The sequence below is a fragment of the Oncorhynchus masou genome, chromosome 9, assembly GCF_036934945.1.
Source record: "Oncorhynchus masou masou isolate Uvic2021 chromosome 9, UVic_Omas_1.1, whole genome shotgun sequence".
Classification (NCBI taxonomy): domain Eukaryota; kingdom Metazoa; phylum Chordata; class Actinopteri; order Salmoniformes; family Salmonidae; genus Oncorhynchus; species Oncorhynchus masou.
The window spans coordinates 50612143-50627385 of NC_088220.1; the positions used below are offsets into that span (position 1 = coordinate 50612143).

Sequence of the window (15243 nt, forward strand, 5' to 3'; positions counted from 1 at the left end):
GGTACTCAATTGTTACCCAGAAATGATTTAATCTTGAGATAAAAACAACTGCATTGGACCTTTAAGTTATCTTATAAGCATACAGTATTAATACAGCATTTCCAGTTTTGTAAATAGTTGAGAAAAATACAAAACAATATTCTCTGTGTGCGAGTCTACAGTATCTTGATGATACCCTATTTTTAAGTAAATTGAGAGTTTGAATACATGGTCCGTCTTAAATTGCAGCCAGGTAACACATTACAAGCAAAACATGCCTAATTGCAGTACTGCCAATATGTGGTAATACAATTCCAGGACACAAATGAAGCGATCTCAAAATCTAAATAAACATGTTGGATGAATGAGTCTCTTGTAAGATTGCAAATGTAGACTTCATTACCATATTGCACTTACACACTACAGTACCTCTCATCTTCAGCAAAGCTAAAGCAAAGTAAAACAGGCCTAAATTAAAGCAGCCGTGTGTATCCAGTACTATTGCAAACAGCTGTGCAAATCGAGTTCGACAAAGGCCCTTTTCTAAACAAGTTTTCATAGTAGAAATGCAGTTACACAAAATATCCTATATGCTTAGGAAATGAAACATTTAGGGAAGAGGACACATTTGGATGAAGCCTTTGCTTTCCCAGCTTCCACATACATTTTCATGAGTTAATCAAACACCATTACATCCTCATGAAAGTGTACTTTTTCCTAGTATGGAAACTTACATTTCAACATCATTTGGGGATTCTAGCATATCTCAGTGGATGATAACTGGCAAGTTGGAATTTCTCTTCTTGACTAGATTAAGTAAACCTCTGCGCTACGGTTTGTCAAAATGATCTTGATTAAAACATCAGATGATTTACTTCTGCACATTAAAACATTTGGACATGACAAAATTAAACAAAAGAGGGAAGATGTAAAAAAAATAAAAATGTTTTTTTATTCTGAGACATTCTCAAAAGGACAAGTCCCTCATTCATAAATGTAAGCACCCATATATTTTTCTTCTCCAAAAAAAAAGGTTATATCTACAACCTAAAAGGGTTCTTTGGCTGTCCCCATTGGATAACCCTTTGAAGAACCCTTTTCACAGAGTTCTACCTGGAACCTAAAAGGGTTCTACCTGGAATCTAAAAGGGTGCTACCTGGAATCTAAAAGGGTGCTACCTGGAATCTAAAAGGGTTCTACCTGGAATCTTAAAGGGTTCTCATATGGGGACAGCTGAAGAACCCTTTTGGAACCCTTTTCTTCTAAGAGTGTATGCTCTCCTCTGTCAGAGCACTGTACGTTCCACTACTGTACCTTCCACTATGAAGCTACAAGAACACTCACTTGTGCTGGCACTTGTTTGAGAGTCCGTTAAGCAGATCACCTTTCTGTTGGGAAGGGGAAAGCTGCTCTGAGGGGGATGGTCCTTGAGGTTCAGGCCGCCCATGGTCTGAGGGCTGAGGGTTGGATGTGTCACTAGTTGAGTTTCCATCCCTGGAGGGTGATCCTTTGTGGATCTCCAACAGAGAGACCGTCCAGGAGGGAGATGTAGGCTGTGAGGGGGAGGCCTTGCATGAGCACGGCTGGTGTCCCTGGGTTTGGACCTGTTCCACTCCTCTCAAGATACGCACCAGGGAGTTGTGGACCTGCCGGCTGATAGGAGTGTCACTGTCGTCGGGTTCGGTCTTGACCTGACGGTCTGTGGAGAAGTTAGAGAGCTGCTCCAGGACCTCTATCTGTCGGTCCATCATACCCAGCATGCTGCAGTGGAAGGCCCTTTGCTCAGCGAGCTGTTCCCCTAGCTGATGGTTCAGGATGGTGAGCTGCTGGAGGATCAGGGTGCTGGTGTCCTCACAAGTGCCTGTAGAGAAATGAACAGCAGGACAACTTGCATTTGTTTTAGGTTACTGCTGTAATATCTATTATCCAAAGCTCTAAACAATTGATGAATACAAAGTAAAATTCCAACATATTCATGACATGATATTAGTTACAAAGATCACATTATTGACATAGAATATGGTCATGGTCATGTAGCCACTCTAAACTCATCAGTTGTAAAAGCACTCACCAGTTTGTTCTTCTGGACTGCAGCTAGTGGGGTCACTAGCTTCCTCCCCATCATGTAAAGAGGGTACTGAATGTGGCTCACTCTTCACTGGGTAAAGATACTCTCCAGATAGACCCAAAGTCATAATCTCTTCTGACTTCAGGGCCCAGCCCGAAGTGCTGATGTTGGCCTCTTCTGGGATGGCGTTAGTCTTGTCTCCTTCTCCCTCTAGAGCTGGAGCCAGGCTCTCCTGCCAAGGGGCCACAGAGTCAGGCTGAGCAACATCACCTGGGAAGAGAGAGAGAAGAGTGAGCAGCGCAGGCCAATGCAAAGCAAACACTTCTTTACAATTCTTCAATGGAAAATATTGAAGGTATAAAAATCATAAAGCCAGAAAGTTGTACCATCAGTATGATCCTCCAGGTCTGAATGGGTCAACACCACCATATTGTGTCCATCTGCAGTGCCTTGCACTGGGGCCCCCACCCGGGCCCTCCTGGCCAGCATGCGGTCCAGCATACGGAAGTAACGGAATGACTCGATGGCGGACAGGCGTGCAGCGGGGCTACGGTATCCTGCCGTCTTGATCTTGCGGTACTTGTGCTTTAGGCTCTTCCAGCGGTTGCGTATCTGGTTGACAGTGAAGTGGATGTCCCGCTTGGCCAGGCTGTAGCGCAGGCGGCGGAAGTGCGAGTCGTTGCGCTGGCGCTTCTTATCCAGCTCATGCACCAGGTCCAGCTGCTCGATGAGGGCCAGCATGGCGAAGGTGTCCGACTCTGTCCACCACTTGTTGGGCCTCCTCTCACTCAGGTCCATGGTCTCTGCCTCTTCTCACTGGGTGTACCTGTGCTGGTAGCAGCCCCTTGGGCTCCTCCTGGTTGGAAGTAAACAAGAACACATGGAGAGAGGTTGAAGTACTACACCATAGGCTAATGTAATTTCTATACATTAGAGGTAGACTGAGGGGTAGTCGAATGATTATGATAAAATGACCCTGAAATAAATATTAAGACTTTTTACTCAAATTACATTTTGTAGCAATATTCAAAGAGCAGCATCCACGTTGCATTATAATAAAGTTGTATTCAAGAAGGGAACATTGGTGTTTTTAATCGAAGGTATAGGACAACCTCACTATGGGAGAATAAATAAGTCATGACAGCATCCAAAATAGATACTGGATATAAATGAAAGGAATAAATTATGACATAAACCACTCCAGAGATGTTCATTACAACATTCACACAAGATTACAGTGACAGTTTCTTCTCCAGTCCCTTTGAAGTTCACCCAACAGCAAATCACGATTTTCCCACGTCAATTCCACTCAGATGAGACATGATGAGCTCAGTAGTACGCTTACAATGTGAATTTATGCAGCCAAACAGGAGTACTGTATAACGCTTTCCTCTACCCCAAAAAATAAATACATATGCAATAATAGTCTTCCCTTTTCGTACAACACTGAATTACTTGAAATAAAATTGATCCTGGATATTACTGACAACCACACCATACAGATTCATTTAAAACTAACTAAGTGGTCATCAACAGTCTGACCACTGACAACCTAACTAGCTATCACTGGCTAGTTGACAGGTGCAGTGTGTGTGCCAATTGCTGACAGTGGCCGTGGACTCAGCTGGGTGGTTACAGTGGCCATCACCGGCGAATGCTGACGATGAAGAATGTAATTTCCTACAGAACTCTGCGGACAACATTTTTTTCATACACAAACCATTGTTCTAAGTTAATAACCAAAAAATAGCGCTTACTGTTACTGCTACAGATTGCACTTCATACCTTCATCTCGATATATTTTACGCTGCGTCGAGGAAGCTTGCTCGCGTCGCACGATCACATGGGGTTTGTTGACATCAATGGTCTTGTTCGAAATTGCAGCCAACTGTGGAGGAAACTGCCGACTGATTGATCTACAAATCACCGTGCCTCATAAATAACCACTCATTATTATTTGTAGATCCGTCAGTCAGTCACTATTTACCCATGATACATCACGAATTTGATGCTCTCGAACACGCCCAATGACTGTTTCTGATTGAGGTTCCCAATGTCACATGTCCTTCGATCTCTACTGTGATTGGTCTAAAATCTTACCGCATACTCAAGAGGGTGAGTCTGTGTGAGGAGCTGCGCAAATTCTCAGATCTACACATCATCTAAATGTTCAATTCCAACGGATTTAACAGACATCTGGTTGTAATTTGTGAATTTGTGCAGTACTTAGTGTGGGCCAACCCCCGTGAGTGAGCGATTTCCGGCTACTTCCGTGTGCTCATGTGATTCCTTTTTTACAGGACTGTGGAGGTATGAGAATTTGTTTTACATACATTTTTCGAATAATAGCAGGCTAGCTATCTATATTCGATTTGGTGATTTGATTTTACGTAGATTGATTTACATAACATGTCAATTAGTTAAATTGAGTTCAACTTTATAACATAATGTTATTCAACAGGGGTGAGGGATGCATTTCGTTGCGTATCATCTCGTGCTAAAAAAATGATTTGGGCTAGCGCTCAAATGTGGGGGAGGCACATTCCGATGGGCAGACAGGAATCATCATAGCAGTTCCATTAAACATCAGAACATGCCCCCCCTGTAACATTGAAACTATGCCTCCCCGTAAGATGGGGAGCAGTTTCTACTTCCTACTGTAGGCCTTCACTGTTCTCTTGTGTATTTAGGTGGTGTGGTGTAATGGCAAGTGACAAATACCAGATAGTGGTGCAAGGAGAGGCGTCAGAGACCGACTCAGATGATGAGGTATACATCACCTCCCTCTCTCCACATTCAACAGCCGGAGGGCAAAAGGTACCAGGGGAAGCATCTGAGACTGAGAGCGAGGGGGAGGTTGAGAACGCACGGAAATGTGTCACTGCTGCAAGCTCTGAAAACACACAAATATTACGCAAGGACTTAACTCCCCTGCTTGTGATCAGAGACAACTCTGACATTCAGTCCGTGGTAGAGGAGAGGGTTGTTTCTCAGCCCGAACACAGTGGGCTCTACTACAACACTTTACTCCAGCAGAAATTACAGGAGAGCAATGCACGTCTGTGCACGGATGTGTCCCAGACCATCAAACAGGTGTATGGTAATGCCACAAAGGAGATCCGCATGGCCACGACCCACCTGACCGTCTCCCAGAACGGAATCATCAACGCCTCCCACAGCATCCGACTCATTCTGGAGGACCTCAAGTCTGTCTCAGAGAAAATGGACATTATCACCAGCTGTTACCTTCTCCCCGATATTACCATCCCCTCCTCTCCCACTACCCCTATTCCCGGCCAATGATCTTCCTTATGATGTTCCTTGTTCAATATGCTTTCATATGTCTTAGGTAGGCTAAACAACGGGCTGGAGTATTGTTATTTGTAAAAGGCACTTGCATTAGGTGAATAAATGATGCATGCTGTTTTGCTATTTCTGCTCCATGTTCTGATTTACATTCCGATGGCTTATTCATTGTAGTTGGTCATCGCAAAGGATGCTTTTTGATCTTGATCATAGCAGAAAGTATTTAGCTGGTCACATTCACAACCATGTAACACGTCTCGTTAAGCAATGTATTTTCCCGAAGCGCCCACTTTTGTGGTGTAAGCAAAACACCGCAAGTGATGGGACTGCTGTGGTCAATTTAGTCTAGGCCTAGAGTTGAAGTAGCTACAGAATCCTCATGTATTAACAAAATGAATCCTAGGACATTCATTGTGCATTTGCTGTATTCACAAGTCAGTCAATAGGCTTCTATCTTCAGGGAACATTGAAGGAACAGTTTCAAAACGTTTAATATACATTCCATCCCTATACAGTGTAGTCTTACCAAAGATATAGAAAGTGTTATAAAATTAAAGATCATTTTGAATCCAGAGGGTTTGATCAGTCAATGCTTTTGCAGAGTCACCGTCATGTCGCGTGAGGTTGAGCATCTGGCTTCCAGGAAGTGTGAGCTGAAAGTAATCCATTGTCCCAAGGTCATCTGAAGGGCATGTCTGATCTCACTGCTGCGCCCATACACCAGAGACGCTCCTTCGAGTTGATTCTCTGTCAGCAGCTGCTGATATTTCACTGGAATGTTCAGCTTCTCCATCTAGAGAACAATGCAGACATGACATTGAGACACATTGACATATATTGTTAAATTGTGTCATTAGACATTGCTGGTCGTCATTTACTTGTTCTCATGGGCCAACGGTGGTTCGTGGGAAAATATTCTGGTGTGTGGGAAGTTCCATCATTGGCGATGGCGTGCATGGGACTACCCCTCTTCAGTGCTGCTGCTATGAATCCAATGCTTATCAGCTGAGGGCTATTAGCATACTACCCTCCTGAAACAGCTTATTTCAAGGTCACTGACTTGGCATTTTCCATGTTTTAACTAGTGCATGTCTGATCTCACTGCTTCACCCATAAACCAGAGACGCATGATCGAGTTGATTCTCTGTAGCAGCGAACTGAGTGAAACCGTCTTACGGGGCCATTGGATTCTGTTGTGACTGATCTGTGATACAAAAGTGTAACGTTCCGCAATTATTTTAAGGCACTAATGGACTTATCCACATGAGTTGTGTAAATACCATAAGTATGTATACATGACACTATACTGACCTCCATGAAATACTAGCGTCTCTCATAAAATAATTCTATCAGCATAAAGATTCTTATTTTGAACTAACCTCTTTGCAGGTGTCCTCTGTTCTCATACTGATAGATTTTCCAATCAGCAGATGGCATTTGACTTGGTTCTGTTTCTCAACATCCTTCAGAGTAAACTGGAAGTCCACCTTACGGAACCTCTCAAACAGCTCAGGGTCTCCATCCTGCTCTAGAACAGTCTCCAGACGATCTCTGAGCATGTGGAGCTCCAGACTGGTCTCACTGAACACCTCCCATAAGGTCTTGGCCTGGTTGATGTCACCATCAGCGCCATCAGTGTCAGCCCTCTGCTGGCGATCGTCTGAGCATTGCAGGATCCAGCCCAGGTGGCAGGGCCAGAGGTTGGCCATCACCACCCAGGCAGCAAGGTCTTTAGCTTTGGAGAAGCCCCTGTAATTCATAGCATCCATGACGATGACTGTCCCCCTTACAGAGTTTATTATCCTTCTCATATGCACATGGTTTCCCATAAGATAAACATGAGGGCTGTATTTGGTATATATGTCGTGGAATGCCTCATTTGTTAGCGCCTTGATTTTCTTGGCCCAGATTTCCCAATGGATGCCATTTTCTAGTAGCTCAGTCTCACTTTTGCCCTTTCCAATGAAGGGCACAAGGCTGTCATCAAGCTTGCCTTTTTCAAATGCAGAGAAATTCCCAGTTCCCTCTCTTAAAACATTCCCAGTCAGGCTCTAGATAGCTGTCAGTGAGGGTTTTAAAAGCTCTGCATTTGGAGTCTGGGGACATCTCAGGCACTGAGAAGGGCAGGGTGACCATCTTGTTTACAAAGTCGTACCCGCTGGATGTCAGCCCACAGATCCACATGGTGCTCTCCACACAACCCACCACCACTCTGGGGTCCACAGCTAGGATGTAGACAAACGGGACATTCTCCCCCGCCAAGGTGCTGACCACCCTGTCTGGGACGCAGCGGTCCAGGTGGGTGATCTCCAGCACCTCACGGATCCTCCTCCCCTCGAACACCTCCATGAAGTGGGTGATGTCCACCATGAAGCCCACCTGATTCCTCACCTTGTTCATGAAGCCCATCCGGTCGCTGATGGCCGAGCTGTTCATCTGGCGCTGGATGCTGCTGCCCATGGTGTAGAGCAGGTGCTTGGATGTCTGCAGAATAGTCCTCAGGGCGAAGACTGCGGGAGGACCCAGTGTTGCCATGGCCATCGATTCCAGCACAATGACCCAACTGCATGTGCCATTTGTTTGGAGCTCAAAGCCATATAAGTAGAGCAGGGTACATGTGCCAATGCTGGAAATTACAGTGGCTAGGACTACAACCCAGAGGGGGAGGCAGAGCATCTTTATGGCTTTCCAATTGACCTCATCACCTTTGCTCGTGACTTTCCTTGGGTAGGGATGCTGGGTGGCTCCATAGAGGCCCAGGGGAAGTTCCCCAAAGGCATTCTGGATGCCCTTGAAGAGGCGGATCGCCAACCCAGCCCAGAGTTTATCACTGCCTGCAAAGTGTCAGGCACTGAAGCGCTCCTCTCCCTCCCTCCACACGGGACGGAAGAAGCTGATGGAGAGGAGGAGGGCCAAGTAGCTAATCCACTCTGGAGGAGGTCTCTTCAGCTTGTGCTTCTGGTCTCTCCACTCTGCCTCTCTGTTCATGTAAACTGCGAATGTAGAAAGAGCAACACAATTAGATTTGTAGAACAAACAAAACAACTAAAGTCGTGTGAACTCAACCTAAGTGTTAAACTTACTCTTGATCTTCTTCAGTAGAGTTTCAGTGCGGCAGGGGCACTGGGAGAACAGACCTACGATGGCCCGGAGGTGCCACCTTGATCAATGCCCTGGACAGTCCATATGCCAAGGCATCATCCAATAGGGCACCTTTTTGTTTGACCAATGTAGAGGTAGACATGGCAATCAATGGAAGCTGTTATTAGCTGTATCCCTAAATGACTAAATGTCCGATACATTTACTAACTTTCCACTTACCTTGTCCATCCATTTGTCTATGGTTCCAATACATTGTAAATTCTGAGGGAATAAAACAGGTTATAACATTCATATGGTATAACATTAGTACAGTATGACAATATAATTTTGATTCATGATCACTGCAACCAATCTAAACTCCAAATATCAGTAACGGTTGGTTATTTTTCTGCAGTGTCAATAAAATACTGGCTGAATTTTTCCCCCCACCAAGAATTTTGTAATTTCATAGGAATTTGTTATAGATGGTTATGTATTGATGTTGTTTTAGAGATGTTTCATTAGTTATTCGACAATAATGTGTTAAATGCAGGACTTTCCGACACTGGCCAAAGTCATACAGAGTAAATGACCAACATGTAATGAGAGGAATGAACAGAATCATAAACATTTAAGACAGCTTTTCAATAAATACTTTGTGTTGTTCAGCAGTTCAATGAGCACATTCAGGGTTAGCCAAAATTTCTATTCAATCATGTCAGTAAGCTGAAGAACTTGGCTGCTCCATAAACTAACCTTTGGTTGTATCGATAACTTAGAGCATGAGTTTGAGCAACAATAATTGCCTCATATACTGCCAGTTACAGTGGGGCAAAAAAGTATTTAGTCAGCCACCAATTGTGCAAGTTCTCCCACTTAAAAAGATGAGAGAGGCCTGTAATTTTCATCATAGGTACACTTCAACTATGACAGACAAAATGAGAAAAAAAAATCAAATAAGTATTTGGTCACCTACAAACAAGCAAGATTTCTGGCTCTCACAGATCTGCAACTTCTTCTTTAAGAAGGCTCCTCTGTCCTCCACTCGTTACCTGTATTAATGGCACCTGTTTGAACTTGTTATCAGTATAAAAGACACCTGTCCACAACCTCAAACAGTCACACTCCAAACTCCACTATGGCCAAGACCAAAGAGCTGTCAAAGGACACCAGAAACAAAATTGTAGACCTGCACCAGGCTGGGAAGACTGAATCTGCAATAGCTAAGCAGCTTGGTTTGAAGAAATCAACTGTGGGAGCAATTATTACTGATAATCTCCCTCGATCTGGGGCTCCACGCAAGATCTCACCCCGTGGGGTCAAAATGATCACATGAACGGTGAGCAAAAATCCCAGAACCACACGGGGGGACCTAGTGAATGACCTGCAGAGAGCTGGGACCAAAGTAACAAAGCCTACCATCAGCAAGGGCATTGAAGATGAAACGTGGCTGGGTCTTTCAGCATGACAATGATCCAAACACACCGCCCGGGCAACGAAGGAGTGGCTTCGTAAGAAGCATTTCAAGGTCCTGGAGTGGCCTAGCCAGTCTCCAGTTGAAAGTCCGTGTTGCCCAGCAACAGCCCCATAACATCACTGCTCTAGAGGAGATCTGCATGGAGGAATGGGCCAAAATACCAGCAACAGTGTGTGAAAACCTTGTGAAGACTTACAGAAAACGTTTGACTTCTGTCATTGCCAACAAAGGGTATATAACAAAGTATTGAGAAACTTTTGTTATTGACCAAATACTTATTTTCCACCATCATTTGCAAATATATTCATTAAAAATCCTACAATGTGATTTTCTGGATTTTTTTTTTCTCTTTTTGTCTGTCATAGTTGAAGTGGTACCTATGATGAAAATTACAGGCCTCTCTGATCTTTTTAAGCGGGAGAACTTGCACAATTGGTGGCTGACTAAATACTTTTTGCCCCACTGTATATAATGACAGATTTTTACTGTAATGAAAGTTGACACACCCTCCCACACAAATCAACCTGCTTGTTGTTTTTGCCTTAGTCTTGGAACAGAAGTACAAATAAAATGTCAATATTTGGTTAATGAATGAAACCAGACAGCACTTTCCAATGACCTTTCTACGGAGTATAACCTATCAGCTAGTTTTACAAAACATTACCTCCATATCTACGTATTGACATTGGATTAGACATTTGCCCTCAAAAGAAAGTACAACTCAGTCTTACCGTGTCTGTGTGGGTCTCACTACATTGAAGTCAACATTTAAGACAGCTTTTCAATAAATATTTTGTGTTGTACAGCAGTTAAATGAGCACATTCAGGGTTAGCCAAAAGTTCTATTCAATCATGTCAGTAAGCTGAAGAACTTGGCTGCTCCATAAATTAACCTTTGGTTGTATCGATAACTTAGAGCATGAGTTTGAGCAACAATAATTGCCTCAAATACTACCAGTTATATAATGACAGATTTTTACTGTAATGAAAGTTAACACACCCTCCCACACAAATCAACCTGCTTGTTGTTTTTGCCTTCGTCTTGAACAGAAGTACAAATAAAATGTCAATATTTGGTTAATGAATAAAACCAGACAGCACTTTCCAATGACCTTTCTATGGAGTATAACCTTTCAGCTAGTTTTACAAAACATTACCTCCATATCTGCGTATTAACATTGGATTAGACATTTGCCCTCAAAAGAAAGTACTCAGTCTTACCGTGTCTCTGTGGGTCTCACTACATTGAAGTCAACATACAGACTGACCCTCTGTAGAAACCAATAACACTAGTGCTGTTTACCCTACCTGACTATATACCCGACACATTATCAGATCATATGTGAATGAAAGTCAGAATTGTGTGGAATTTTCCAGATGACTTTGAGTTTTGAGTCTTACTACAGACCTATGGATATACATTCAAATATATTCTTTGAATGATAATGGCCATGGCCCATAAAGCAATATTTGACTGTTTAATTCTAAACAAAGGAAATTACAATATGTGTAAGTTTATAATCGGTATATTAATGACTCCATCCCCACGCATTAATATTCATAACAATTACCATACATCTCTACGACTCTTGGCCATAGGAAACGGAACAGGAGTGCTTCACGAATGCTAGACGTCGACTGGTCTTCTTTGCTTTGCTCTCTCTGATCCTCATGTCCTTCCTTATTATATCCACTCTCTGGCAAAGCTTCAAATAGCTTTGGCATTTGCACACTATCCTTGTCAACCATGCATGGAAATGTCACGCTTGAGAGCCAATTGCTATGCCCACGGGGGTTCCCTCTTGGTCTAATGGACGTTGGCTTCCCGAGTGAGAGCTACCCGGTACCAACCCCACCTATTACAGAAAGTATGATCTCCTTCTGTGTGTTTTCCCAATGAAAGCAAGAACACAATCCCAGTACCCCAATCCATAGACTCGTAACTCCATCATGATACAGAATTCAGTATGTCTGTCGGCTGTAGACCACTATGGGGGCCCACTGGACTCTGTGAGTCAAATATAGAATGTACATTGTGATACATGTAACACCTTCACATTCCATGTGAAGAGAGACACACATAGGTCTGCATGTAAATTTATTAGGTACACCACCCGGTTCACGAAAATGGTTCGCTCCGACAGACAGTCATGTTGCCATGGCTTGCTATATAAAGCAGGCGGACAGGCATCGAGGCATTCAGTTACTGTTTGTTCGAATGTTAGAATGTGCAAAACGAGTGACCTAAACAACTTTGAGCATGGTATGAATGTCAGTACCAGGTGCAGCAGATCCAGTATCTCAAAAAACATCCAGTCAGCAGCAGTGCCGTGGAAGAAGGAGAATGGCAAGTTCAAAGGAGAATGGCAAGAATCATGCAAGCTAACAGGCAGTCCACAAACAGGAATCCCGGTTACTGTTGCGTCAAGCTGATGGCAGAGTCAGGATTTGTCATAAGCAGCATGAGTCCATGGCCCACTGGTGTCAACGGTACAGGCTGGTGGCGGTGGTGTAATGTTGCGGGGAATGTCTTCCTGGCACACGTTAGGTCCCTTGATACCAATTGAGCTACGTTTCCATGGCCAAATAATTCAGGCTGTTCTAGAGGGGGGTTTGGTACGAGATGGGTGTACCTAATAAACTGTCCACTGAGTGTATATTTACCATACACCCATACATTTGCCTACACTTATCATGCATTGCACTAATTGCCTTTGACAAATTTGATCAACTGGTTTCTGGTGATATCTGTGAGATGAAAAACATGCCATCGCTCTTTCAGCTGCCCAATTTAATTTCCCTTCTCCACATACACTTGTTCACATGTTGCATCATGCCTGCAATGTGTTCTCAGTAGTGTAGCAAAGCTATGGGTAATTTGCCAAAGTTACCGGAATCCAGTAATTTTGGTAATTAACAGAAAATCTATAGCAATCTATCATGACTTTGGTAATTTATACTTGAATAACTTTTAAAACATGTATTCATATATAGTATTCATTTTGTATATCTGTTCCTTCACTCTGCGGCTCGACTCATCCCAAACCATCTCAATTTGGTTGAGGTCGGGGGAATGTGGAGGCCAGGTCATTTGATGCAGCACTCATTTATTCTCCTTCTTGGTGTATCAGCCCTTACACAGCCTGGAGGTGTGTTGGTTCATTGTCCTGTTGAAAAACAAATAATAGTCCCTCTAAGCCCAAAACCAGATGGGATGTCGTATCGCTGCAGAATGCTGTGGTAACCATGCTGGTTAAGTGTGCCTTCAATTCTAAATAAATCACAGACAGTGTCACCAGCAAAGCACCCCACACCACAACACCACTTCCTCCATGCTTTATGGTGAGAAATACACATGCAGAGATCATATGTTCACCCACACCACGTCTCAAAAAGACACGGCGGTTGGAACCAAAAATCTCCAATTTGGAGACAAATTTCCACCGGTCTAATATCCATTGCTTGTGTTTCTTGGCCCAAGCAAGTCTGTCCTTTAGTAGTAGTTTATTTGCAGAAATTTGACCATGAATTGAATCAAGCCTCTGAACAGTTGATGTTGAGGTGTGTCTGCACTTGAACTCTGTGAAGCAATTATTTGGGCTGCAATTTCTGATGAACATATCCTCTGCAGCAGAGGTAACTCTGGGACTTCCATTCCTGTGGCGGTCCTCATGAGAGCCAGTTTCATCATAGCACTTGATGGTTTTTGCTACTGCCCTTGAATTCACTTTCTTGAAATGTTCTGTATTGACTGACCTTCATCTCTTAAAGTAATGATGGACTGTCGTTTCTGTTTGCTAATTTGAGCTGTTCTTGCCATAATATGGACTTGGTCTTTTATCAAATAGGGCTATCTTCCCTCCCTACCTTGTCACAACACAACTGATTGGCTCAAATGCATTAAGAAGGAAGTAAATTCCACAAATTAACTTTTAAGAAGGCACACATGTTAATTGAAATGCATTCCAGGTGACTACCTCATGAAGCTGGTTGAGATAATACCAAGAGTGTGCAAAGCTGTCATCGAGGCAAAGGGTGGCTACTTCGAAGAATCTTAAATCTAAAATTTATTTTGATTTGTTTAACACTTTTTTCAGTTATACCTTGTTTCCATATGTGTTCCATAGTTTTGATGTCTTCACTATTTTGCAATGTAGAATATAGTACAAATAAAGAACAACCCTTGAATGGGTAGGTGTTCTAAAACTTTCGACTGGTAGTGTAAACCACATGGTTCAAGAGGAAATAAACAAATGAATGAAAAAAAGCATCTCATCAACAATAGCATTATTTTCAATTGCCTCGGCAACTCGTCCAACTATTTACTTTTTTGTCAACTGCAACAAGTTTCATGCCAAAACATTGACAACAAATGCATATTGACATAAGTCAAGTAAATAAAGGTGTAAAAAATATTTAAAGAAGATGTCATATTGAAACCCTCATTTTAACACAAATGGTATTCACTAAGTTGATGGTTTATATTTAGGATAATGTTTTACAGCTTTGTCATTCCATATATATAAAAAAAATCTTATTTAAATATTTCATTCATTTTACACACGTGAGATAATTACAGACACCTGTGATACTCTAAAGTACTCAAAAGAGTCGCTAGGTGTCTGTGCTAGATTACATAAATTGCTCGAAAGATACCAAAATTCTTTAAGTTTACTGGTAAACATTGAAAGTAAACCAATAATATACACTCCCTTTACAACCTTAGTTCCCAGCCTCCATCTGCAAATGTTGCCTTCAGAAGTATGCATTCATCGCTGGTAAATTAATTCAGCTGGGAAACTGGCACTTTGCAGGGGAAAGAAAAGTTCATGAGAATCAGATAGGAGGACTGCTAACGAGCAGTGTGGCCCCTAGCACAGTTCCTTCATGATCTGCCGTCGCACCAATGCCATCACACTGGTAAATAGATTCTTCTTTTTTTAACAATGAATGAGAAAATAAATATGCAACGAAAATGAATGAGGTTTTTAATGCACGATAGATGAATGTACACTACCATTCAAAAGTTTGGGGTCACAATGGTCACTTGTCCTTGTTTTTAAAAGAAAAGCACATTTTTGTCCATTTAAAATAACATAAAATTGATCAGAAATACAGTGTAGACATTGTTAATGGAATATATATATATATATATAGGCATACAGAGGCCCATTATCAGCAACCATCACTCCTGTGTTCCAATGGCACGTTGTGTTGGCTAATCCAAGTTTCTCATTTTCAAAGGCTAATTAATCATTAGAAAACACTTTTGCAATTATGTTAGCACAGCTGAAAACTTTTGTTCTATTTAAAGAAACAATAAAACTGGCC

The 15243-nt window shown here is 42.5% G+C and overlaps 2 protein-coding genes and 1 pseudogene across 3 annotated transcripts; 1 reads left to right on the forward strand and 2 right to left on the reverse strand.

The window, feature by feature from the left end:
* Window positions 1-9: 9 nt before the first annotated feature.
* Window positions 10-4008, reverse strand: LOC135546126 (uncharacterized). Of its 2 annotated transcripts, none has more exons than XM_064974294.1 (4): window positions 3834-4008; window positions 2435-2904; window positions 2052-2318; window positions 10-1841 (listed from the first exon to the last, which is right to left on the reverse strand). In XM_064974294.1, exons 2-4 carry the CDS (start codon window positions 2844-2846, stop codon window positions 1321-1323), a joined length of 1200 nt encoding a protein of 399 aa, XP_064830366.1. In that variant the 5' UTR covers window positions 2847-2904; window positions 3834-4008; the 3' UTR covers window positions 10-1320. The 2 variants fall into 2 exon arrangements, with proteins under 2 accessions (XP_064830366.1, XP_064830365.1); XM_064974293.1 differs by having other exon boundaries at window positions 3806-4008.
* Window positions 4009-4254: 246 nt separating this feature from the next.
* LOC135546127 (biogenesis of lysosome-related organelles complex 1 subunit 3-like) lies at window positions 4255-5480 on the forward strand. Its single transcript, XM_064974296.1, has 2 exons — window positions 4255-4358; window positions 4739-5480. Exon 2 carries the CDS (start codon window positions 4752-4754, stop codon window positions 5349-5351), a length of 600 nt encoding a protein of 199 aa, XP_064830368.1. The 5' UTR covers window positions 4255-4358; window positions 4739-4751; the 3' UTR covers window positions 5352-5480.
* A 143-nt stretch (window positions 5481-5623) lies between these two features.
* Window positions 5624-11114, reverse strand: LOC135546128 (NTPase KAP family P-loop domain-containing protein 1-like; annotated as a pseudogene).
* Window positions 11115-15243: the final 4129 nt, after the last annotated feature.